The 26917-nt window shown below is 32.2% G+C and overlaps 1 protein-coding gene across 1 annotated transcript; it reads left to right on the top strand.

Annotated features, from left to right (window-relative positions):
* Window positions 1-222: 222 nt before the first annotated feature.
* Window positions 223-19531, top strand: LOC128165151 (DNA-directed RNA polymerase III subunit RPC8-like). The gene is made up of 8 exons (XM_052829395.1): window positions 223-374; window positions 3788-3917; window positions 8847-8943; window positions 10590-10676; window positions 11008-11071; window positions 13850-13936; window positions 17577-17694; window positions 19290-19531. Exons 2-8 carry the CDS (start codon window positions 3807-3809, stop codon window positions 19338-19340), a joined length of 615 nt encoding a protein of 204 aa, XP_052685355.1. The 5' UTR covers window positions 223-374; window positions 3788-3806; the 3' UTR covers window positions 19341-19531.
* The last annotated feature ends 7386 nt before the right edge of the window (window positions 19532-26917 follow it).

The raw sequence follows: 26917 nt of genomic DNA, 5'->3' as shown, positions 1-26917 counted from the left end.
TTTCTTTTCAGCCCACCTTTCACGCTGCAACTTATCACGTGACTGAACGTCCGGATCATATTAAGTAAGTCGTTCGTAGTTTTTGAAATTTCAAACAGTAAAACCTCTTTGTTCTATCCCAATATATCATTCTAAGTACTTTTTGAAATACCATAAATCATCATTGTATAAAGTTTACAGTGTTTGATATATTTTCAGTTCAAAGAATATTTTTATTTTCAGGCAATTTTTATTTGTTATGAAACCCAGCTTTACCCAAAGCCTAACTTTTACTTTCGATATTCACACGTGTAAACGGTGTATATTTTATGATTTCATCATGAGGATAAACGTGCTTTGAAGTAGAACTTTACTACATGTACCAATCTAATTTCGTAAGTATCTTATTCCATATTTCTTTTAAATCAGATAATGATTTAAGAGAAAATTTTCAAAGATATACATCTCTATTACTCTGTTTTAATCATGTTAATTGGTTCATTTGCACAGTTTGACAGCATTTTTTTTAAAAAAAACAACAACATGCTTTTGCTGCTATTCTTCTCTGTTGAGATTCAAATTGGCGTGGTTTTTGGACTGGATTTTATGAAGGGGCCAGTCGATCCCCTGAATCTCAGCCTATGCTGTTTTTCATGCAATTAATTGGATTGCAGGGACCATTCCCACTGTGTAAAACCTTAACAATTGCTATTGGAGAAAACTGCATTGTATGTTTCTATTTGACAATTTTACTACAACTACCGGTATAATTGAAAATATAGCTAAAAGCACACATCAATTAAGTCATGAAATCACTAAGAAATGTTCCAAATTATAAAAGTATGATAAAGTATAGATCGAACTTGTAAACAATACTTGTGAATATATCCCTTCACTATAACTGCAATATTGCTCTTTTGCAGGGAAAATGACATAGTTTGGTGAGGTATGACATAATGTCAATTGTTTTGTTCATGTCATTTTATTATCTATCTACTATAACTTCAGTAAAATACCTGGAGTAAACGCTTCGGCTTTTATATTTCAAAACAACATTTCTCAACCTCGGAGGTTAATCTGCAACATTCACGAAAACTTGCACTTTATTTCTTAAATAAATTGATGTCATGTTGAAGGAAAAAAGTAAAAAAAAAAAACCCACATTGAACGTAGGTACAATAATGATAATTGTAACGGTACTCAACAGTGTTACTAGTATCATTCACTGATTTTTCACGTAAAAATCTGAACAGACAGGGCAGTGATATGTTGCTTTTAGAGTCATTGTAACAAAAACCTACTGACGCTATTCCTCCAACAGCACAGCCCTGGGTTTTTCACGCTGTGCAATTTAACTTAATAAGATACCGGTAATAGTCTCGAAAGAAAAAAAAAATAGTTTGAAATTGCATTCGATATACATCTTTTTAATTTTATACGTCTAACCAATTACTGATTTTGTAACTGGTTACCACTGTTCCAACCAAGTAATCGGTTAACAGGTTAGAGATTGTCATCTTTTTTATTTTATGCGTCTAACCAATCGCTGATTTTGTAACTGGTAACCATTGGTCCAACCAAGTAGTTGTTTAAAAGGTACGAGCTTATAGTTTTTTATCTTTTGCAAACCTGAGACAGATATTGTTTATGATCTTATTGGCCTCTCAATAATTCTAATATTATATTCCCCATGGATTTTATCATGCAAAATGAAATAATTAATACTTTCATGATTGCTGCATGATTTTATTTTGTATATATATATAGTCTCTAAGATTTTTTCTGGTTCAGAAATAAAAGAAGTTACCCCCCTTAGACTACAAGTTAAGGAGGCTTGGGTTGGATTGGGGGGATGGGGGGGGGGGGGGGGTGCGTAAAAACTAGAATGGCATAACTCTTTAATTTTTAACCATGTGTAATATATCTAGTAGATTTGTGAAGTTTGAAGAAAGTCTATCTTCTGTTCTCTTTATAGGTATATAGAGGAATTTGTCATTTTCTGCACTTCAAACAGATATGAAAAATACTACAATAGTGATTTTTGGTACCATGGATTCATTCTAAAATTAAGAAAAATAATCCTGAAGATAGCATTATTCAGTGTATAAAATTTTAAAGGCGTACTCTTTGGACTCTTTCTATGTTATTTCTTATAACACACTCCATATTTTATAACGTCATTAAAAGCACAATGGCAAATATGCTCAGGCACCTACTGATCAAACAACGGAAAATCATTTTGAAATAAAATTTTCCTTTCAAAATCTAAATATTTTCATTTGTGTTTTGTTTATTGTGTTAAACTTAATATATGGTATCAAAACAATTTCATAAAAATGTATGAAAACAATGTGTTTTACTAGAATGTGCAAAAACATGCACAATAAAAACTTAAGTCAGCCTCTCTATACATAATCACAAATTACATAACCTTACAAAAATAATTGTTAAACATTAAAAATGAATATTTGTGTAATATTACATAAAAAGAATTTAAAGGAAATTATCTAAAGTGCATGTTTTTCAGTATTACTGAGCTGCTTCATTAAAATTGCCTCACTGAAGATGGCTGAAAATTGCATTCATTTTAGTACTGGTATATTATTGTCAGTAACCATTTACTAGAGAGTTCAAGGCCAAAGATCTCTATAAGGGATTGTCCACTGGACTAGCAGCAATAGATTCATAATGAAGACAGCAAGAGTTAAAGCAGCAGCAATAGCTGATGTGACCGCCAGTTGACTGAAGCCAGAGAGCTGGCCATTATAAAGCCCCGACCGGGGGTCTCTTTATAATGCAGACGACAGAGGATGACAATGATTTTCTTAGCTGATTCACCGTAATTTTAGGGACTGATTGGCAAATGTGAAAAACAGTTAATAGTAATTGTGTTCCAAGAAATTTGGGGTTGACGTCTTATTAAGCTAGCTGGTTTTAATATCCAGACCTTGTTATTCGTGTCTGAATCAGGGGTGAATCACTGTTATAGTAGCAAATATTGCAGCAGGATTCATTTTTTCATTTATTTTTACATGTATGAGTTAATACCTGATAATCCATTATTAAAGAAGGATATGGTGTTCACTTTGTGTGTGTACATGACTGTACACTTTGTCATTTTTTGAAAATATTTAGATGGATCAAAGTTCATGATCTTGTCTGCACTAGCTTTACCGAAATTCAGACCTTTTACCGTAAAAGCTTGCATTTGTGAACATGAGGGATGAAGTTCATGCAGGTGTTAAAATGGTATTGGTTCATCAAATGTTTATTCACTAATAGGCTAGCAAAACTAAATCAAGTGTTACTGAATATATAAGTACTGCTCAGAATGTGTCGTAAATATGCAATTACATTTTTAAAATCATTCGTTATATGTATGCCTATGTGGCCTGCTATATGGATGTTTTTTACCACTTGCCACTACCACCTTTCTGATGTAGAGTAATTTACAGAAATTTACTCCAGAATTTTTCTAATTATTGCTTTGATGTGGTGTACGCGAGAATTTCCTCATCCATGAACATTATATAAACATATATATTTTTTGCATATATATATGTCAATTGTGTATTTTATTATGCATGCTTATCTTAGTTAAGTCTAAAAATACAGCATTGTATAAACAAAAGTTTCATATTTATTGTTTGATCCATGAAACCAAACCTAAGAAATTTCAGTAAGGAAAGCACAGTTCAGTTTATTCAATGAAATGTACATATACCATAATTAAAGTCAGTTCCATCAATCATCATTAAATTCCTAGGTGCTGATCAATTAAATATGATATTATTTTTGGTCATGTTAGGTTGTAACTTGGTGCAGCCATGTTTGTCCTTGCGGAGATGAAGGACACTGTCCGGATTCCACCCTGGCTGTTCCACATCAAGTTCAATGACGCAGTCATAGAGGCCCTCAACAAGAAACTGGCCAACAAGGTAAGGAGAATGATGATGACAGCTACAAAGGGAGATAAATGGAAATCATTGTGATAAGGGAGATGAGTCTATAGACTTTAGGAAGATGGCGATACATATATGAATATGACCTTCCTAACCCCTGTATCAGTACATTGTATATGAGACTCTCTCTACATTGCACACTGATTTCTAGGTACATTGGGTTAGTTTGAGCAATCATCTGCCAGTTGATAGTGGTATGAAATAGAAAAAAATCTTTAATCTTCAATTTGTCCAAATACATGAAGCCAGTTTATCAACTTTTTTCTTCTGATGTATATGGCATATCTTGAAAACTTGATTCACAAAATTTGTGCCCCAAAGAAAGATTTTTCAATATACTGTAAACCAACTATTATTGGCAAAGACTTTATTTCACTATTTATTGGATATAAACTGGTTCGCAAAGACTACATGTACTTTATGCGTTATGCGTTGACCTCCATCATTTTACCCGAGATTTTCAATGAGAAAGGCAGCAGTTGTTTTATACGAAAGATATTACTGGTATTAGAATAGTATTACATTAAATTTAATTCCAAAATGCTTGAATAATTGACCTTGATTCTCCACTGAAATATCATCATCAATGTAGATTATTTAAGGACTGGTTCACAGCGAGAAATATTCAAATGCTTTTGCGCACCTCACGAAATTTCTCGCATGCGAATAAAAGTTGGTTTAAAGTATAGAAATATTAATCCCTTCTCAAATGTACTCATTGAAAATAATGACCCAGAGTTAATCTTGATGTTGTTGATTGAGATATATTTTATTATAGCTGTTCAATTGGGCTCTCATAGCATCATTGATCAGTTTAAAAAAATATAGAATACATGTATTATATTTATACCATAAATCAGCTTTTATTTATTTCCTAGCGATTATATTTCAGGATTGAGCAGTGAAAATTGTTTCATGGCAACTTATTTTTTGTGACCCAGCTTATTATTTCTGTAGAAGCACATATTTTTGTTGGGTCATAATTTCGTTGTTTTTAAACCAAATAAAATTTCGTTGGCATTTAATTTCGCCGTATCATAATCTCTTTGTCATCATTAAATACTTGGGTTAAAAATTTGTCATGGATTTTATTTCATTGATTTATACTGCCAACGAAAATAACGAAATTAAATCCTCAACGAATATTTCTGCTTCTACAGTATATATAAAAATGATATACATTTGAGACTGGTTCCTGGCTAGAAATATTTGCAATTTTAAACTGACTGACAGACATTCTTGCAAATATCTCACGATTTTCTCACAGGAGAGTAAAAGTATGTTTAAAACGTGTTCAGAAACTGTCGTAAAATAGAACTATTCTTGACCCTATTTGGGAACATTTATTGTTTAACAAACATGATTTTTTTTATCAGTCTGATCCTCAGTACAGTTGTATATGATCAAAATGCGCACAGACTTTATCTGTCGTCTCCAGAGTTCTATATTTCTATTATCTCAGCACGAATCACAAGTTCTCTTGTTGTGACATTTCAGGAAAAATACCACACAGTATGGTTTCTCTCGCCCTCAATAAAACCCAATCTGCTTATGATTGCATGACCATGATAAAACCTGCTATTAACACTTTGACCAAACAAATTGAAGTCAAGATGTTTCATAACATATTTGTTACGGAGGACATGTCTAATATGAAATCTGATGATGACAAGAGATGGCCTCATAAATGAAGGCTTATAAGGTCGAAAACAATCAATTTAAGTGAAATAATTGCTTGCAGCTGTTAATATTTTATTTACTATTTGGTGCCAATATGTAACAACAATATGGTCTGAAACATGGGGTTCAGTAGACTTTGTCCTTCGGTCATTAACCAGCGAGGTCTCTGCAGCAATTTCTACAAAAACTCTTCGTAAGAATTAAACTTAAGAATCTTTCATGCCCAAATATCAAGTATAATCAATGTGAAGAGTTTTGAAGAATCGTATTGTGTATTTTTTGGACAATATTTACATTTTTCATTATCTTTGCCTGTGATAATACTACATATCGATTTTGTTCTATACATTCCAATAAATTGAAATGAAGTATAATTGGGGCGCAAGTGGGGTTTGCTTATTTATTAATCAAATATATAATCATACAATTGCTGAAAATTACATAAATATAAGTACTGGGTAATAAGGAAACATTCTTTGAGTACAATGAGGTGATAATTTCGGCAAAGGCATGATCAAATCTATCATAATGCCCTTTGGGCTTTATTGGATTTGATCACGTCCCTACCAAAATTATCACCTCATAATACTCAAAGAATGATTCCTTATTCCTTAAAAAACTGCAAAACAGTTTGAAATAATGTGCTTCAATTTATTGAATTAAGGTGCTCGAGATCATCTTGTCAATGAACATTTTACAATTTCAATGATATTAGTGATGATTATTCACAATTTTAAAATACTTACTGTGGTTTCATTAATTTTCGTGGGTATCAATTTTTGTGGATTCTCTGAAAACCACAGTTTCAAGGATACATAATTTCGTGGCCAATGATCCTATCAATACAAAATGTTAGTTGAAATTGAACTTCAATGAACATTAATTTTCGTGGATCAACTTCACAACGAAATCCACAAAAATTGGTATTCAACGAATATTGATGAAATCACAGTATGAGGGGATATGGGCTTTCACAAATTATGATTGCGACTAATTTTAGACATAAAATTTCCATAGTCTATAGAAATCTTACAATGAAAATCAATTTTAAGATTTTTTGTTAAAAGGGCTGCTGGTTCTATATTCAAAATAATAATTGGGGCCATTTTCAGCAGAGAATTAATTAACCAGGGTGAGTCATTGACCTTTGTGCATTCTCTAAACCTGATACATGAAATGTACAAATGTCATCGCCCTCATAGCCTTCTTGTTCTAGCTCAGTATTCTGATATTTGTTCAGTGTAGAAGATTTGATAAACACTGGTAAGATTTACATTTTATGAATACTTTAGAAGTTTCAAAAGACGAGAAAAAAAAATTAAACAATATGGAGCATATGTTTTCTTCTCAATTTTGACCGGTTACTCTGCTGAGCATTTTTCTAGACTTTTAATTGACATAATTATATACGTTGTATTTAGCTTTAAGAAAATAACAATACTGCTATTGCCTTTTTGAATTATACTTTGAAAAAGGTTTGACATTTTTTAGCTAACCTGAGCTGAAAGGTGATTTTTTAAAATTGTTTAGATTTTGGTCCCTGGCGAATTTTGGGTCTCACAAGGAATTCAGAGTTTGATGTTGGTTTATATCCAATTTGTAAACAATTCTTTAGAATCTTTTTTAGAATTGCAATGCTCAACATGCGATTTTAACTATAAAATTAGAAAAAGGACTGTTAGAAAAGGGACTTGATTATAAACATAAGAATATCCAAAGGGAAAAATTGTTTTTCATTATGCAGGATATACATGTATTATTATGACTTCATTAAGCTGATTTCACCATGCCTTATGTTGCACAGGTGAGCGATGTGGCCCATGGGCCTCTTGATTTTTAAGGACAGACGACACATTTCTCAATTTAGATAACTTTTACTAGGAAGTTTTATTGATTCACTAATACTTTAACAAGCTTTCTTTCAAAAAATTAGGGTACCTTACCAGGCATTTGTGCAAGATACTAGAGCAATTTCCTATATAATTTTATTGAAAATGCATTTGAATTGCTGATATAAAAATTTTTGGCATAAACATATATATTTTTAAAAATTTCCATCATTTTAAAAATGATATAATAGATAATAATATTTTTATTTGGTATATTATCAGGCCATTGAAAATTTGAAAAATAATTATCAGTTTTCGAGAAATGTACCTTAAAAAAAGAATATAACTACAGTTATATGATTTATTTTATTACAAAATATCTCATACAGTTTCATAATCAGAAGTGATAATTCTTTTTTCATCCCATCAAATATCAGGATGTAGAGTGACTCATACATGTCATCAGTCAGAAATAATGGCAGGCTTTTACGACATCAAGGAGTGTTTCGATATTAGAAAACATGTTTTTTGTTTTTTTTTCTTTCGAGGTTAGAATCCTGAAACTTTTGATGAAAAACTATTAGGATAATGACTTCTTAGATAATGCTCCCCCAGCCATTTATAAAGTCAGTTAATAAGAAGTCTAATTTTCTCTGAAAATAAGTGTGATCTTCTGATGCATTTGAAAATTTATGACTTTCAAGTTGGATATTTTATATAATTGTGTTAATAAATTGTCTCTATATTTGTAATTTTATGGGAACATCATCATTGGACAAACAATTCATAAGTTAGTTTGCAAAAGTACTTCAAATTTCTTTAAATAATATAGACTATAAGTCAGAGATCTGACATCTCTGAGAGTTTAAATTGTACCCCTTCTCCCCCCAAATTTAAGCAGCTGGAATTAAGCAGCTGGAACGTACTGTATATCCATTTTTTTTTTCGCATGTCACAAAATTTGCGAAAATGTGTAGCATTTTTAATTTGCGTCAGTCATTTTTTGCAATTTAAAAAGTTTCTTATAGAAAATGATACAGAATATAATTTCTGCTTATACAATTATTTGCGATTTTAAAGACATCGCAAAAAAAGCGAAAATTTCTGGATATACAGTATATCTGCAATATCAAGGTAAATGCAGAGTTCTTTGACAATTAATTATGTCAGTAAAACTTTTTACAACAAGATTATTCTCCTACTTTCTTTTTTCATCTTCAGAGATAATGGTAGACATTTGTTATGCATATATCATGCACAGCTATAATACTGGAATACCACTCCGTACAAACTATCATCTGCAACAAATTATGCATTCACTCGAAAAACATGTATTACTCCCAGATTGTTTATAAACATTGTAAGGTTGTTTAATGATATTTTTCTGTCTTTTTAGGTTGTTCACAATGTGGGTTTGTGCATTGCTTTATGGGATGTCACAAAGCTGGAAGACAGTTATATTTTTCCAGGGGATGGAGCCTCCCATACTATTGGTAAGTGTAGTTTTAGCAGTCGACATATTGCTTAATTACGATAGCAGTACTTCTTCATTAAGCAAGTTGCAGGTTTTTTACTATGATCAAAGAGAGCCCTCGAAGTTTCCATGTCCGATCCAACCAAGAGTTTAATATGCTCCTCAATGAGCTCACATGTTTAATTTTTGTTTCATCCTTAAAGGGGCATGGTCACAATGTTGGTCAAATTTTTTTTTCCGATTTTAATATTTAAATTACAATGCTTCAGAAAGGCATTTTTAATATGCAATCGAAATTTGTTGAGTTATAAGCAAGTTACAGAGCTTGGAATTCTTCGCTATATATGTAAACAAAGCGTTTGCTTAAAATAAATAAAAAGATTAAGATCCAGCCTCCTAAATTATCACGTTCATTGAACAATAATTGAGTGTTAGATAATACTTGTACCGGTAATATTGTAAATGTTAACTTTTAGGGCAAGGAACAATAAACTTGCTATTGTCTAGTCTGACAGTAATTAGGTTATTGTTAAGCAGAGAATATTTTACTTATTAAAAATAAGCATAACCGTTTGTTGTCTGGTAAACAATTTCAAATTATTCGTCTTTTAATTCAACATCAAGATACTGTAAATTTACAGTAAAGACATGGTTATAGCTAACAGGCTTAAAATGAATTGACGCTTACAGCAAAATCATTTTCGTTCCCATGCTGTAGAGTTGACGGATATAACGAATTATGTTGATAACAAAGAAATAAAATCGCCTGTCCCTGGCACTTCGTTATAAGTGTGTTTTACTGTATTGTGTATTTAGAGCAATTTTTCAACAGATTACATTGTGCGTGTATTTGATTTAGCGCATTTCTGAATGTACCTATCTAACTGCCAAACATGCTAGATAGAACACACAGCCAATTGTTATACACTTAAAGTACCATTACTATCGAAATCAGAAGAGTTCTGAGTTCATAGCTACTAGAATGCAAGGGAAATCAAATGCTGCAGAAAAATAGGTTCGAGTTGGCAAATAGCAAAAATGAGATTGATAAAAAACCAAGTAGGTTTCATTTTCATCTCTGTATATGAAAAAATGAGCAGTCTGAGGTACAATAAATATCTTATTTAATTTTTTTTTGTCTTTTGTTAATATACAAAATGAATGTAAATATCTCCTTTACCAAATTTTGCTTTTGATTGTTTTTTAGATTTAAGTTTTTTTGACTGTTAAGTTTCTAATGTAGATAAATAAAAAGGGCTCAGCATGCTCTTACTTCAGAGACGTGACATATTTCTGGTTACTATTGCAATGATATAATTTTTGGGTTTTTTTGCATTCCCTTTGCAAAAAAAAAAAAAACATACGCAAAAAACTGTATGTGGTATCACTAGCTTTAAGAAAATTTTTAATTAGCAAAAAATGATTGACGCAAATAAAAAAAAAGTTACATGTACATATGGTATACATTACGGGTATTAACCTTATTTACGCAAATTATGTGACACATTTAAAAAACCTGATATTACGCAGTTTTTGTCAATTGTGAAAATCAAGGTAAGTTAGGATGTCTTTTACATGTACATGCAAGTAAATGACTTACGAATTTCAATGATATTTTCATGTGTTTGAAATCAATAAGTAAATCATCTTCTTTTTTCCATACAGTGAACTTCAGATATGTTGTTTTTCGACCATTTATGGATGAAATATTGACCGGCAAGACGAAAAGCTGCAGTAAAGAAGGAGTCTATGGTACCCAATTTCCGTAATCCTTTCAAACATGCTTCAATTCAATTACTCTAATAACTAATCACGATTTTACTAGAAAAATTTGAAGAAAAAAAAAACAGAAAAAAAAGCACCAGCATAACAAAAGACAATTAAATTCCTCAAATATATATAGACACATGTGATAAATAATAGATGAGCGAAACTATCAGTAAACATGTTTACGATTGTATTTTTGGGCATACAGCAGACATAGTGGGGGCAAAGACAAATCGAATTGCGTTTGTTTGATGAATTTTACAAATCTGGGTCAATAACGGGTAATGCGGTGTAATGTGACTTGTCTTGATTTCAGTTTCAATCGGAATATTCGATGACATTCTTATCCCAGCAGATGCCATGCAGCACCCTTCCAGATTGTATCCTTTTGTAATGATCAATGGGTCGCATGTCAAGTTCTCGTCCACTTCGGGGTTAAAAGCATCACGGGAGGAAGTGTTTTTGTCAGGGATTTTGTCATCTTGACGTATTTTCTGACGACAAAAAGACGTAGACGAGAGTGCAAGGGTATGATTGGTGAATCGGAGGAAAACTTGCAACACGTAAATTAAAAATAATAATCAATATCTGTCTAAATGAGAAATGAAATTGCTCCCCTGGAGTTGCTTGAGGAGTTTGAATAAAATGCCAGTGCTATTAATATTATTAGCTCACCTGAGCCAAAGGCTCAAGTGAGCTTTTCTAATCACAATTTGTCCGTTGTCTGTCATTGTCATCGTTGTCGTCGTTGTAAACTTTTCACGTTTTCATCTTCTTCTCAAGAACCACTGGGCAGATTTCAACCAAATTTGGCACAAAGCACCACTAGGTGAAGGGGATTCAAGTTTGTTCAAATGAAGGGCCATGCCCTCTTTAAAGGGGAGATAATTGAGAATTATTGAAAAATTTGTTGGTATTTTTCAAAAATCTTCTTCTTAAAAACTATTCAGCCTGAAAAGCTTAAACTTGTATGGAGGCATCCTCAGGTAGTGTTAATTTAAGTTTGTTCAAATCATGGTTCCTGGGGGTAGGGAGGGACCACAAGAGGGGGATCAAGTTTTTCATAGGAATATATAGAGAAAATCTTTAAAAATCTTCTTCTCAAAAACTATTAGGCGACGAAAGCTCATATTTGAGTGGAAGCATCTTCAGATAGTGTAGATTCAAGTTTGTTCAAATCATGGGGATAGGGTGGGGCCACAATTGGGGGATAAATTTTTATACAGGAATATAAAGAGAAAATCTTTCTTGGCAAAAATTCTTTTAAAAACTTTTTTGCCAAGAAAGCTCAAATTGGCGTGTAACTATCCTCAGATAATGTAGTTTCAAGTTTATTCAAATCATAGTCCCTGGGGGTAGGGCGGGGCCACAATGGGGGATTAATTTTTATATATAGAGAAAATCTTTAAAAATCTTCTTCTCAAAACTATTAGGCCAGGAAAGCCCAAATTTGAGTGGAAGAATCCCTAGATCGTATAGATTCAAGTTTGTTTAAATAATAGTCCAGGGGTAGGGTGAGGCCAATTTTTACATAGAGAAAATCTTTAAAAATCTTCTTTTTAAAGACTATTCGGCCAGAAAAGCTTAAACTTGTGTAGAGGCATCCTCGGGTAGTGTAAATTCAAGTTTGCAAAATCACAGTCCCTAGTGTTAGGGCGGTGCCGTGATAGCGGTTTGAATTTTTACATAGGATTATATAGAGAAAAATCTTTAAAAATATTCTGGGAAAGTTTTCGGTCCAAAACTCAGTACTTAGTGTGAAAGCACAGGTTATGCAGATTTAAGTTTGATGAAACCATGATTCCCTAGAGAAAAGTGGGGCCACGAAATGGGGGGGGGGGGGTATATAGGAATAGAGAAAAATCTTCTTACAGGTACAACAACAAAAGGGGCTTGGTATTTACCCAAAAGAAAGAGGTGGATAAAAATTGGCAGATTTTCAATTTTTTTTTTTTAGCAAGATCTACTGTACTTAGTTATCAAGATATTTTGATACTGTAATGCTAATTTGATCAGAATTAAGGCAATTGTTGCTCAGGTGAGCGATGTGGCCCCTGGGCCTCTTGTTGGTATTGGTTTAAATCTAACGTTAAAGTTGCACTTTATAAAGGGTCCACATAAGTATGAATATGTCGGGTACATTATTTTAATTACAGTAATTAAAAGACTGGGATGATTTACATGCAGGTTTATCTTCACAATAAGTGTATGATATGTACCAGTGTTATATTTTTGCAGGCAGCCACATGAACACTTGTATTTGAAAAAAAATGTTTTTGACAAGTCAAATTTATTACATGATGATCATGACTATGATGATCATGATACATGATGATCATGATTATGATGATCATGATACATGACGATGGTTAGATTTGATCATGATCCCAACCATAATGATTCCCTTATGATATTCAAAGAAAGAATGATTCCTTATTATTTGACATTTAGTTTTCAGAAATTGATCAAATTATGACATTTTTGTGTTATTTTTATTTCTTATAATTATGCAAACCTCGCCTCCAGCCCAACACTACTTCATTTGTGTCATTTGTGAAATGTATTGAACTATTACCTTACATATTTCATTCGTAGTGTTATCACGGATAAAGACACTGGAAAATGAAAATGTAATAATGTACTGGTATTAGAAAACTGGAACAGGAGAACAATATTTGTCTCAGTCACTCTATTCTTCCTAGTGCTTCATGAAATAAAATTTACAAGGCTGTTTTAATTGATAAACAAATTATCCTTGTACGGTAGATCGTGACTTTACGATCAACATTTTTTTTTTCTGTTGCACCTTTGTGATACTGACTTTACAAGATTATCCAATTCAAAATGAATAGAATACTTTCAAACATCAGCATCATTCTGTACTTTGGTTTCCATTGCATGCTGACTTTTTCTCCCTGAAGGAAGAAAGACAATACAAGTCATTTTGAGTTAAGAACAATTATCTATTCCTTGAAAATTACCGTAAGGGATTTCCTTAATCTGAGAAAAATTGTTTTCTTATCAAAATGATTGCTTGATCTAACACTGAAATAATCACAGACATGCTTTAATAATTAAGTTTTTAAAGGAAGGATATAATAAATGATATCATTTTTTTCGTACTAATGTTTATCATTGTAAACCTTAACCATTGCACGTGATGACAAGGAACAGCTGTGGGCATGGGAGTATGAAACTGACGACGGTAAACATGACCTGTTCATGGACATTGGAGAGGAGATCAGGTAGACCATCACATCTAGCTTATAGCTATTGTCTGATGATTTTCCTTCATGACTTTGTCATATTTAGAGCAGTAAAATCTTTTGATAAAGATATTTTAGTAAAGTGTCAATCAATTCAAAATATGCAAAATAAAAAGGGTTGGTGGGTATGGTAAATATTTTATTTTCACATTTTATTATTTTTATTTTTTATATATTGGTAACTTGATGATCGACGGTCAGTCAAACGGCCTCTCTCGAGACGTAGATTTCAAATTCACTGAATACAGATACTGCTAGTTCCTACTCAGTACTTATGAAAAGTGTTTTCTTTAAACCATGAAAAAGTCCAAGGTGAAAATTTATACCAGTGAAGCCTAAAATGATGACCTTCAGAAAAGTATGTCAATCAGCAAGTTTGAAGGTCATCTGATGTAATTAAGTGTTGGTCCTGGAACTAAAAACACCTTATTTATTTCTTTAGGCCTTTAGATTTAATTTACTGTCAAACTGTCGTTAACCAACTTTTATGGTTTCACATTTTGTTTGTTGCATCATTTGTCATCAAAACCAAGGAAATGAAATGCATAAACATCAGTAGATGTCTTTCAATAAATTTTTTGAGTTCATAGACAATTTTTTTTTAAGTCAATGAAACTTTTTTTATCATGCTGAGACATTACCAGTTGAGCTGTTTATAAGGCTCTTGGGGCCTTGTAGTTTGACAAATGAATCCAAGATTTGATTATCTATATGAGAAGGATAACAATTAATGCCTTAAAGATGGTTTATCTGCTACAGTCATGCCAAGTGCATCATTTTAAAACTGGTTAGCAAATGTGTCAACACAGTTATAATGCATGTATATTGTACAAATTACATCAGCAGAGCGATGTCAAATTATAGAAGATATAATTATTCCATCAGGAAATATCATTAATAAAGTGTTTCACAAAACAGGAAGTAATTTGATAATGTGAAATCATTTAATTTCATGGGGGTCAATTTTCGTGGATTGTAGGGGTTTTTTGCTTATTCATGGGAATGCAATTTTGTGGATCAATATTTCAGTTTTTAGTTTCAGTAGGAAAACTTAATCTTTTATAATTAGTTATCATCATGGATGTAAATTCGTGGATGAGGGCTATACCCACGAATACCACGGTAATTGAGCCACCACAAATTCTAATGATTCCACAGTATTTGATTTGTAATATATCAGATCATATTGCATATATATGCACACATGTATTTTCCATCAAAAGCTTAACAAAGGGTCAAGGTCGTTTTAATGCACTTTCACAAGCGTTTGTTTTTAAAAGGAAGATTTTCTTCTAAATCTTGAAAGCATTATCATGTTCATTTTTTTTGTAAAAAAAAAAAAAAAATGATTTATAGAGTGTATAAGTTTACTGTGTTTTGTTTAATTCTGTTTCCAAGGATTTTTTTTTTCTCTTTGATACAAAGCAGAATTTTGGTTAATTGTGATTGTACTGTACTTAATCTGCACCCATAACTGTACTGTTTAATTATGAAAAAGGACTGGGCTAATCCTATTGGTAATTCTCTTTGGCACTAATCAGGCACATTTTACTCCATTTCTACTCACTGTATCTATCAATTAACTTGTTACTAAAAGGGGTATCATGTTCACCTAGCATCAGGGGAGGTTTGAGAGACATCCAGTCTCAATGGACCCAGGACCCATTGATCTCCGGCAGCCATAAAACTCCCACTAATGGCTTCATTCTTTAACAGCAGTTTCACTTTGATATATCTAGACCATTTAATTAGCTAGATTCAAGGTTTCTAGATGACTTTGCAAAATGAGGAAAAATCAAAGTTTTTTTTTTCCCTATTAATTATAATTCTGTATTATTAATATTGATACTTACTGTTACATGTCAATTCGATTGCTATTAATTAAGTATAATGAGTGAAGAAGAAGATTTTACTTGTGAGAGAGTTATAAAATGCAAGAATCTTACCATTATACCTATTACAAAATTGAGATTAACCAAAAAAAAATTGAATTTGTCTAACAATTTTTTATGACTTGAATAACCTTTTTAATTGAATATATTCTTGCTCTAATTGCATATATAAAAAAAAATGTCTTCCATTCAAAGATTTGGTTTCATTCATGAAAATTTTAAATATTCCGGTACATATATTTTAACACTAATTTAATTCCTCTTGGGATTTTTGTGAATATATGTACTACGTCTTTCCCTTTTTTCTGCATAGATATGCATTTTGAACATAGGGAAAGTACTGTATTATTCATAAGTGAATGTATTTTTAAAAAAACACCAAGGTTATACTGCATTCATTAAATATTATATTACCCTTTTCAAGCCGTGTGCCTGGTGAGGGCTCACTGCATGAGTACGTTGTACTGATTTGCAGTGTCAACATGGTAAGGGCCTTTCAAGACATGATAATATGGTTTAGATACAAACTGAAGATTTTCCTGTGAATGACTGTATATACAGTCATACATTGAATCATATGTGCCCCTCTGAACGGTTCAACAATCCGTACATTCAACAAAAGTCAAGCTCATGCAATTAAAAGATTTTCAACATATGTTGTAACTGTGATATTTAATTGGATCATAAGTCATGTGACGTAAATGAAAGATATATTTAGAATTGATGATTTTTGTTAATAACTATATTTCATATAAACGTAATGCAATCCTTTATAATTGTTTTGCGTACACTTATATGCAACAGCAAAAATACTTTAATCAAGATACCATTACTTTATAATTTTCCATTATGTTGATTACTGAATGTAAATTAATTTTAAAAAAATGAATTTGGAAACAATTGTATTGATGGAAATGGCTTTTTTTAGTCAAGAATTCTTTTGTGTACATTGTATATACATATACTTTCAATATTATGATATGTGATTAAAAAAATACAAAGTACATTGCTTGATTAACATTGATTAAAAGTCCAGGTCAGAGAATTCCCCAAGCAGTTTGGGATTGTAAACACTAAGGCTCAATATACACATCAATTTTTCATGTGAGTGACTGCAGCAACAATGTATGTATAGCCTACTGCATTTGTAAGTCTACATAATATGATTCTTGGAATGATTAAGCCTGGCAGAAAATAGTTGTCAAGTGATTTCTTTTTTTTTCAAATCCTATGTGAAATGGGAAGAACAATGCAGTCTCATCAGTTACTTTAAATTTGACATCTAAAATATTCATGCAAAGTTTGAGTGCATTTTTTTCTCCCGGGAAGGAAAACTAGACTTTTTTAAATATATAAAGTATTCAATATTATTTAGTGTTCTTGTATAATTTTATGTTTTCATTTGGTTTCTTTTATTTTTTTTTATATTTTTGTTTTTTTGGATGGGTTGGTTTCATCTATTTTTACAATCATTAAAAATGCATATGGAAGTTGTTAGTCAACGTTTTAGAATTTCTGAAAATGACTTGACTTTTAAAATTAAAAATAAAAATACGAATATACCGGTACACCATTTTTGATAAAATTTAATAATACTAGTACCCCCCAAAAAGGCAAATGGATATATTAATGATATGATCATATAACAACAATTCCCAGGATTTTAAATATAGTTGTATTTGAATTTCTAGAATATTCTTATCTCTTCTGTTTATTTTTTTATGAAGATTCCGTGTAGTAGATGAAATATTTGTGGACACGACTCCATCTGGCCCAGACGGAACAGCAAATCAGCCATCAGAAATATCAGACACAGAATCCAAGAAAACCCCATATACCATAGTGGTAAGTTAAATACTAGTTACACAGCTACTATCTAGTAATGTTCACATTAGATAACTGGTAAGTTTTTAGAATAACGCATGGTCAAGTTCATACTATGATAACACAATTTATAAAAGAATTGGTAAGATTTATCATTGTACCATTATGATTGGTATATGTTTACAGTAAAACCTGCTTATAATGAAGTGCCAGGGATGGGTGATTTTGCTTCGTTTTAAACGTAATTTGTATTATCTGTTGGCTTTAAAATATGTTTAAAACCTACGGGGAATAAAAAAAAACTATTTAGCTATATTTGTCAATTCATTGTAAGCATGTTCGCTATATGCCTTTTTTTTACTGTATTACCAATTTGGCTCAGTAGATGGTGGCAAGTTCTTGAAATTACAATTAAACATTGATTACAAATGCTTATCATGGGATTTAGTTTTTAACCAGTAGTAAGTTTAAACCATTGTGGTTAATACCACTTTGCCTGCTACCTTTACCTGAAACTATATATTAATGAAAACTTCTGATCTCAAAATAACAAACTCTTGTTGAGATCATTCATTTGGGCAAACTGATTTGTTTTAAGTTTAGTTGAACTTTGATAGTTATATCACATATATATTCATTTCATTTTGTATCTAATAGCGTAAAACAAAAATAATCACTCCTAAATTAAAATAAATAGCACAAAGCAACATTTTTTGGAATGATCTGGTGCGATTCTGGATACATCTAGATCATTCGAAAGCTTATTATGTTTAATTGGTACTAGTCTCAGTGGAACTGGATTTCATCTAGGTTATTTACCATTCCTATCAATACCAAGTTTCATTGCAGATATTTAATGTACAGCATTTAGAATTTACAAAGGGTTTTAGAGATTGCAGTTATTGATTGATTTGCGAATTAGCAATCAGCATTTTTTTTTTTTTTTGCTTTTCTTTTATCTATTGTCTAATATTTTACCCTGGGGCCCATTTTTCATTTTGATATTTGAGAAAAAAAATGCACGGAAATCGTGAGTCTTAAATGATCAGATCTCCTGTAAACAATCATTATTTCATCGCTATCGATATCTCAGGGTGTGAAATCAGATAAAATTGCAGTGCTGCATGATCACATTCGGGATGGGAATATCTTCTGATTTCATTTAGTTAATTTCCAACTGACATATACATGTAATGCTTGTAATTCTTCTGTATGTGTCGAAGTTGTTGATCAGATAAGTTACCCGCACGCATCTGCATAAGGAAATACATGTAGGTTATGACCATGTACCCTGCAAAAAAAAACAACAGTTCCCATGTGATCAAAATCTAAATGATTTTTAAAGTACATAAGAATTCTAATTACAAGTTTAAATTAGGGCTATGGACACTATGATGTAATTTAAATGAATTGATTGTTAGCTGCTGCAATAACGAAGCAATGTAGCACACCCCCCCCCCCAACCAAATTTTCGAAACAGATGAGAAGATTGTGTTAATGTACAAATGCAATGTACCCTGATGTATTATGATATACTCAGCAGTTATTTAATTTAAGCAATTCAATCGTATATAAAGGACATTTTCTTTATTCATTTATTCATTGTCTCCTGACAGGGCTCCATAAGTGAACCTGGCCTGGGACTGCTTTCATGGTGGAACTCATGACATTTTCCCCATCCGTGAACTGCATCATGGGAATCAGACGACATGCATTTCAGCCTCGGAAAAATAATTCCACAGAATTTTTTTTGTTCGTTTACTCATGTTTGTATTGAAAGAATGAAAATCAATTAAATGGTAGGAAAAAAATGTTGAATTTTCTTTCATTGTTAATTAAAGAGATAATTGAAATATTGTATACATTAACTGGGTGTGGTTTTTTTATTAAAAAAAAAAAGATAAAAAAATATGATGAGCATGTTGCCCTGTAGTTTCAACAACATGGTTTTAAGGATATGTTATTTATTCGTATGCGAATTTCTAAATGTAGTTTATAATATAAACAATAAATACAATAGTTCTGCTCTGTGGAAATCTGCTATTTCTGTGACATTTGTTAATCATGTTTCCGTATAAATTCCACAGCGTAAATGATTTTATTTATAAAAAAAAAACACCATCAAAAATATAATGAAGAAAAACTCGCAGAGTGCTATTAGACTATGTAATTGCTTCTGGCATGAACCAGAAGAAATAAAGTGGAAAATTTAACAAAATCTTCGTGGCTGCCCGAAATTGCTCCTAGATTTATGCATTGCCGAAATTCACGGAAACATTTCTGGTGTGGTAATAAAATGGAGACCCTGACGAGAGAAGTGAAATGTTTAGCTTGCAACACTTACATTGTTTCTTTTTGTATGAATAAGAGGCTTAAGTAGATAAATTGGGAGAGTGAGACAAAAGACGATGATTGGAATTGATAAGCAGGATAGATTTAGCCCGACCGCGAGTCGCTAATGAATTGCTGGTAGTTGTCCCTTTCCCAGATCAATGCATCAGTATTGAAGCCTTGTTTCTGGCATGAATGAGGAATGTTGGATTTTAGAAATTGACCAGCTTAAAACTTGGAGCATGGTCGAGAAGATCGCATTGTGTTAAGATGATTATATTTACTAACTTTGGTTAGCTTAGATGTAAAGGTTTTATTGATCTAATTGTGTCTGTATTGGACGATTTCTTATGTAATGTAATTATGTGAATTCATTGTTTATTACGTAAGCAGAACCGATCATTTTGTATAAACATTTTTTAAATCAAATATTTCTCAACATATGATTAAATTTCTGTTAAAAACTTTCTTTACTGGAGTCCTGACGCAGAATGGGAAACACATTTAGCCATCATATACTTACCCTTGTCTATAGAGAATATAATTTATATATAGCATATTTTTGCCGATTTGAAAAGAAAATGTGTGCATTTGAATGCATATATATACATGTATGTCAAAACTTTTGAACGTTTGTTTGAGCTCGCTCGCTATACCTTTTCCTTGAAATAATGCAAGTAAAAGTTAATGATAATGTAAAAAAAAAAAAAATCAATTCCTCCGGAATCCCCGTGAGTTGACCCTAGGCTTCCCTGACAATTCCATTTCCAGACCGATCCTTTATGGGCACCCACGTAATTTGCGGCATCCTTTCGAGTTTTACATATCGTATGCCACTTCCTGTATTTGTTTCTTGATATATCGAACACCTACGTACGTCAAAGTAGTATATATTATACACGGTATATGTATAATTTGTCTGATGTTTTATGCCCTATAGGTTGATTCATAATAAGCTGGTTTCAGCTGTTTTCTCTGAAATCGCACCCAATGTGTTCGTGTTTACGTCTTGGTTTTTGGATTTTGTTGGTTCATGGGCATGTAGTTTTGAAAATCTGTTGCATGCTCACGAAAGCAATTTAAACAATAATGCAAAGTACATGGATTAAGAGTTTCATATTCATATTTCTACTAGTAAAAAAGAAAAAAAAAGCTTAAACCAATAACCTTTAAACCCATCAGAAATGATTTTCATTCATTCCCAATTTAAGATGTTATGTCACTTTAGTTAAAAAGAAATGGTTTCATTCGTTTTAACCGATTCGCTTGAAGCGGGCAATTCTATTGACCTTGAAAACGACCTTCACATCGTGTCATCGGTAATCGATGAGAACACTTTTCTACCGTTAAGTTGTTGGCTTCTTTTTTTACCCAAAGCAAACGATCCTGAGTTAATTTCACGGTTAGATAAGTGAATCAGTTTCTGCAATCAATAACTGTACATTGTATGGTCAGGTGAAATTTGGTTTCTTACATCAGAATTCATTGTCAATGTGTACTATCTTCTTTTCTCTAGAGAGTTATGCTAACTCAGGCTTAAAACAATGCCGGTATTTATTTGGTACCCTTCCCAGAATTCTAGTTCGCGCCATTTCATTTTTTGCATTGTAAGAAGGGCGACGAGAACTTGATAAACTGGTTGCTGTTTGGGACATTGTGGTCAAAATTGATAAGAAAGTGAATCGTGAGAACGAATTATATTAAGCCAATAACGAGGTAAACTGAACTTGAGGGGAGGGGGGTGTTCGAATAAATGAGAGAATATGGAAGGTACATATATTATAATGATTTTATGTAGCTCTAATTTTGCAATAAGACACCAAGTTCATTTTATTTTCAATTTCAGACACACGCTAGTCAAATAGTCTTTCTTGCTATGTTTCCCTCGCAGTGATTCAAAACGATGAATTTTTGTCTCGACATCTCGTGTCAAATTAGCAGAGTTCGTCACACCCACTCTTTCATAAATATTTCTCTTTTTTATAATGGAAAACTTGATAATCCAGACTTGTTTACAACTACTGCATGTCCGCAACATGTTGTCCGCTGCGCCATTGAAAGCCTATCTTTAACAGGATGTGATTAAAACTATTGTCAATTCCTAATGCTATCATCATTAATCTGCACCTTGACCTATATTTATAAAATAGGTTTACTTCCATTAAGAATTATATTATAAAACACATTTCAAGGTTGAAATCCAATTCATTTTAAATTTAATGTAGACAGTTTGATAAACGATAACATTGATCGATATGTTATGGAATTGTCAACATTCCCGTATAAAGTTAAAAAATATTTTTGAATAGTTACTAGTATAAATTTCCAGAGCACATCGCAAACGTAGAATTGTTATCAGAAATGCATGTTTAAGAGTTTTTGCCCTCTAAAAAAATGTGTACATTATCTTATCTAAATATTATCAGAGGAATGCGTGTTTCATAAATAGGACATAGTTTATGTAACAAAGAAATTGGTTTTATTCAACTCAGTATGCCAATTACTTGTAGTAGGAAAATCGTTCTCGGAGATTAAAACTCGCGGCGTAATTGCATTCTGTGAAATTTCAGCGACTCGACAAGGATCTAAAACTCTGCTTATTTCTATAATTTTAATCTTCACTACAAAGTTACGAAATTTGTAGGGGCAATTACTTTCCTCTTGGTGTAATCTCGCTGCATTTCTCGCAAAATGAAATGATATTTTAACCATGAAAACGTTCTCCTGCAATCTGCGCTAATTAGGGCCTCGCACTGCGGGCGTCCTACAGCGATCCGTCCGCCCGCGCGTCCTTCCGTCCGTCTGTTCGTCCGACATACCTTGAGTTAATTAAATGCTACCATCTCACTACACACACAGAAGGCCTTTTGGTGAAGGTTATGCGATGATGTCAATGGTTTAGGTCTTTATAATAGCCCTTCGGGCTTTATTAGATTTGATCACGCCCGGGCCAAAATTATCACCTCATATTACCCAAAGAATGATTTCTTATTCCTTGAATCTATATTCACATTCTTTGATGATAGACAAAGCGTTTTAAATTTTTCACAACAAAAACAAAGCATGCATCAATTTTCATTTTCCACGGTAACAGCACAACATACATCATAGCAATGTGTATTCCATCGTCATATATAGCTAACTTCACTGGCAGCTGACGTTATTTACACACATATCCGCCTACTTTAGATTTACTAGATAGGGAATTTATTTTCATTATGAGAAATATACATAATGTCCCGGTGTTCTTAGTCCATTTTAACAATTTTAATGATCAAACCCATCTTTTTATTTTTCTTTAAAAAATTTTATGGTGGTGTGTTTCTTTGGGGAAATCAGTCCGATGGAAAGCGAGGTGGTCAACAGAGAAAGAAGGTGATTGCAAAACGTCGCATTTATCATTGTGTGGGAAAATTTTGCTTCAAGCTGGGTTAAAATTTAATTGCTTTTCCTACGTTCAACAAGTTGGAAATTCCGGCTTTTTTCATAACATATATCTTTTTATTGGGCTAAAATGCGTAATATGTTTTTATACTACCTATATCAGTATTGAAAACATTACGCTAAAAGGGACATTGTTGTCACGAATTTGGTTGAAATTTGTTTTTTCGTTTTTAATGAGTACAATGCTTCACAGTAGTCAACCAAAATTTGAGTGTCAGTCGTCGAGTTATATTATATGTATATATTTTTATGTACGAAAGGTAGGTAGAAAAATAAGTTTTCTGGTATATTGAAAAAAATATAAACCAAAACATTGCTAAATAACAAAAAATTGTGAGCTCTGTATCTTGCTTATACATGTAGCTCTTCGAATGACATTCAAAGTTTGGTTGATAATTGGAAATGCATTACTCGAGCATTGTCAACAATAAAAATAGAAAAATGAAATTTTACCAAAATCGTGACCAGTGTGATGTTAACTACATGTATATGTTTAATCATTGCGTAACGCCGTTATTTCCAGCGGTATAACATAAACTATTTTATTGAAATAATTTTTTAATCTACGCCAAACCAGTACTTCAGAGTGAAGGTTGGCATTGACTCCAATGAATTTGTATAAAATTTTAAAATCTTATGAAGTATACACATTCGAGGTGTACATGCATGAGCTTTGTCGTAAATAAATGTCCGAAAATTTCGATTGCTGCAAAGAACTATATATCATATGAGTTAAATTTGGCCCCCATAATTTGCCATTTTTAAAGTGCTTCGGGTACAATAAAGTGTTGTGTTATTTTTTAGAAGAGTTGATTTAAACTATATTTTTCACTATATATTTGATTTATTTGCACTCACTGGCAGAATAAGACGTCAGAAGTGACGCCATTTCCATATTTCAATCAAAATCAGTCAAAAATCGACATTTTACTTATCTTTTTATGCATTGAAAATACAGAGCGCATGCTTGAACAAGTAAAAATTTTTGGGCACTTTTTAGCCTTGGCTTGATACATTTCTGATTAAAAGATTTTGTTTGTTCAAGCATGCGCTCTATGTTTTATGAATGAAAAACTTCTTGAAAACAAGCTGTTTAATGCTAAAAATGCAAAAATGGCGGGAAAAGGTTGTCTTTACGATGTCATATTTCTAAATTGTGGGCAGTTGAATCAAAATGAACATTATGTAAGAACATATCACATATGTATCAGTACAAAGTTAACAAAGTATTAGAGTTAAATGATCATCGATGTTCATTTTACGGGGCCATTTTAGGCCCTTATCATATATAGTCCTTTGCATTTCGTCTAATATAGCGTCAAAACATGTACATGTATATGAGTGTTTGGTTAGCATTACGTTTTTTTAAGTTCTATAAAAGTGCCGGTATTATAAATGTTCCCAGCTTCACAATACACAATATGAATTACATGTAAAACTATGTACTCATCTATCCTTGGAAGGATATTTTCATCACAACATTAATACCATCTTGATGCCTCATGAAACAATATATAGTTTCAAAGTCCACGTTTTAATTAATCATCGAGCCCACGTCCGTTTTAGTCCGCTCAAAATTATTGTAGATACTAATGTGCTCACTCTTTCCTTTGTGACTGCAATTCAATAAAATGTAAATTTTCAAAGAACGCATTATTTTTTAATGGTTTATAAATCTTGCTGTTAACAATTCCGTCAAATGCTCGTAAACTGATTCCAGAACATATAACATTTTTTTCAATATATTTTGACATTGAGATCTAATACCTTTGATTTGGTTTTTTCCCCCGCAAAATATATATGCAGATATAGGGAATAAAGGCAGCGAAGCAGCTCTTCGGTTTATCAATCGAACTTTTCTTGCCAAGCTACAGATCGTCATCGACGAGTCAATTTACATGGTCCCATAAAAGTGTGTGTGGGGGGGGGGGGGGTGGACTCCTTGTTAAAGCAATATTTTGTATGAAAATTTAAGAACAATCTTTGCTGCGCAAAAAATTAAAGTTGGGGGGGGGGGGGGGGGCTGAAGCTACGTGCCTGTTGATAGCAATCAGTGCCAAATACAATGCTCAAATTATTAACTTTTCTTTAAATCTAAAATTCGATCGATTGGTATTCATCTATGGTTCACGACTTATCTAGCATCGTACGCCATTTGACGTTTTCTTGCCTTAAGGATGATCTAGCATCGTACGCCATTTGATGTTTTCTTGCCTTAAGGATGAATGGTGGTCAATTAATTGCCCATGCATTAGATCTATCTTAAAATTTTATATGATATTTTAAACTATAAAATATTATTTAGTAAAAACAAAAAACTTATATACCGGAATTAGCTTGAAATGTCAATATTTTCCTAAATCTTTATGCAGAGCTCTTCTTTTGAAGAAGATCAGTACAGTCTAAAAATGGTCACAACTATCCAGCCCTCTTAAAAAAAATTTGAAAGTTTGGCTTTCTTGTTTTGGATTGAGAATGATAAATATTCCTGGAAACGAGAAGTATCCCATGGGATGTTCCAGACTTTTAATGCTTACGTCATACTTTCGATGGTGACAATATTTACTTGCGTCCCTGTTTTGACAGAAAGGCTTTTAAAACAAAGTTTTCCTAATTAAATTTCATCAAAACGATATGCAAAAAATTTTTTGCAGCTTTTCAAAAAAACTGATAAATATATTTAATATGAATTTGTTCTGTTTAATTTTAATCAGTGACCTTTGGAATAAGACAATGAAGACGTTTCTTTTTTTAATACCCCAGAGAAGACTCGTCACCATAAAGATAAGATAAAGCATATGGTGTATGAAAACATATTTGTTTCTTCCATAGATCTAAAAGTTTTGGTTGGGGCATATCTCAACGGGATTACAAATACTTTCACATCTGGAATATTTGAAGAGAGAAAATGAAAGTAATAAGATTTACTATAGTCGCAGCATAAAGAGAATATAACCGCCACGTTTAGTATTAATTAATGTGAAACTTGTATCGTCATATACTGTAAATTCCTTATATTACGCGAGTACTTAATTCCGCGATCGCGCTGGTTTGAATTGAATCGCGGGAATATAAAATCGCGAACGTGGATTTTTTTTTTCTCTTTTTCTTATGGTTCTCAACTATTAGAAAATAATGGCGAGATATTAAATTCCGCGGAGGGTGCTTCTCGCGATTTTACGCGGATATTAATTCCTTGCGTTTAATTAGGAATTTACAGTAGTCCATTCTGAACACATCGCGGAAGTTATGGTAAATGGTTAAATGTTAAAACCAAGGTCGACCTTCAATTACCATTGACCGACTGTCGACGAACTGCCATTTAATTTGAAATTGTACCCGTCTTAATAGGTTTTCTTCTCTCCTTCGGGACTTTGGAGTAATGTTATTTGATATTTTCTCCGTAATTCGATTGTCAGAATATTGTGTTTTTACTCGGTGACCATATGTTTTATGCAAGAAATTTACG

Source organism: Crassostrea angulata, chromosome 10 (genome assembly GCF_025612915.1).
Source record: "Crassostrea angulata isolate pt1a10 chromosome 10, ASM2561291v2, whole genome shotgun sequence".
In the NCBI taxonomy this organism is placed as follows: Eukaryota; Metazoa; Mollusca; class Bivalvia; order Ostreida; family Ostreidae; genus Magallana; species Magallana angulata.
Note: the sequence above shows the minus strand (reverse complement) of the source record. Positions and strands in the feature narration are given on the sequence as shown.

Coding starts and splice junctions, on each gene's coding strand:
- LOC128165151 (XM_052829395.1), top strand. CDS start 3,807: ATGTTTGTCCTTGCGGAGATGAAGGACACTGTCCGGATTCCACCCTGG. Junction 11,072..13,849: donor ATGCAGCACCCTTCCAGATT/GTATCCTTTTGT, acceptor AACCATTGCACG/TGATGACAAGGAACAGCTGT. Junction 17,695..19,289: donor AAACCCCATATACCATAGTG/GTAAGTTAAATA, acceptor GTCTCCTGACAG/GGCTCCATAAGTGAACCTGG.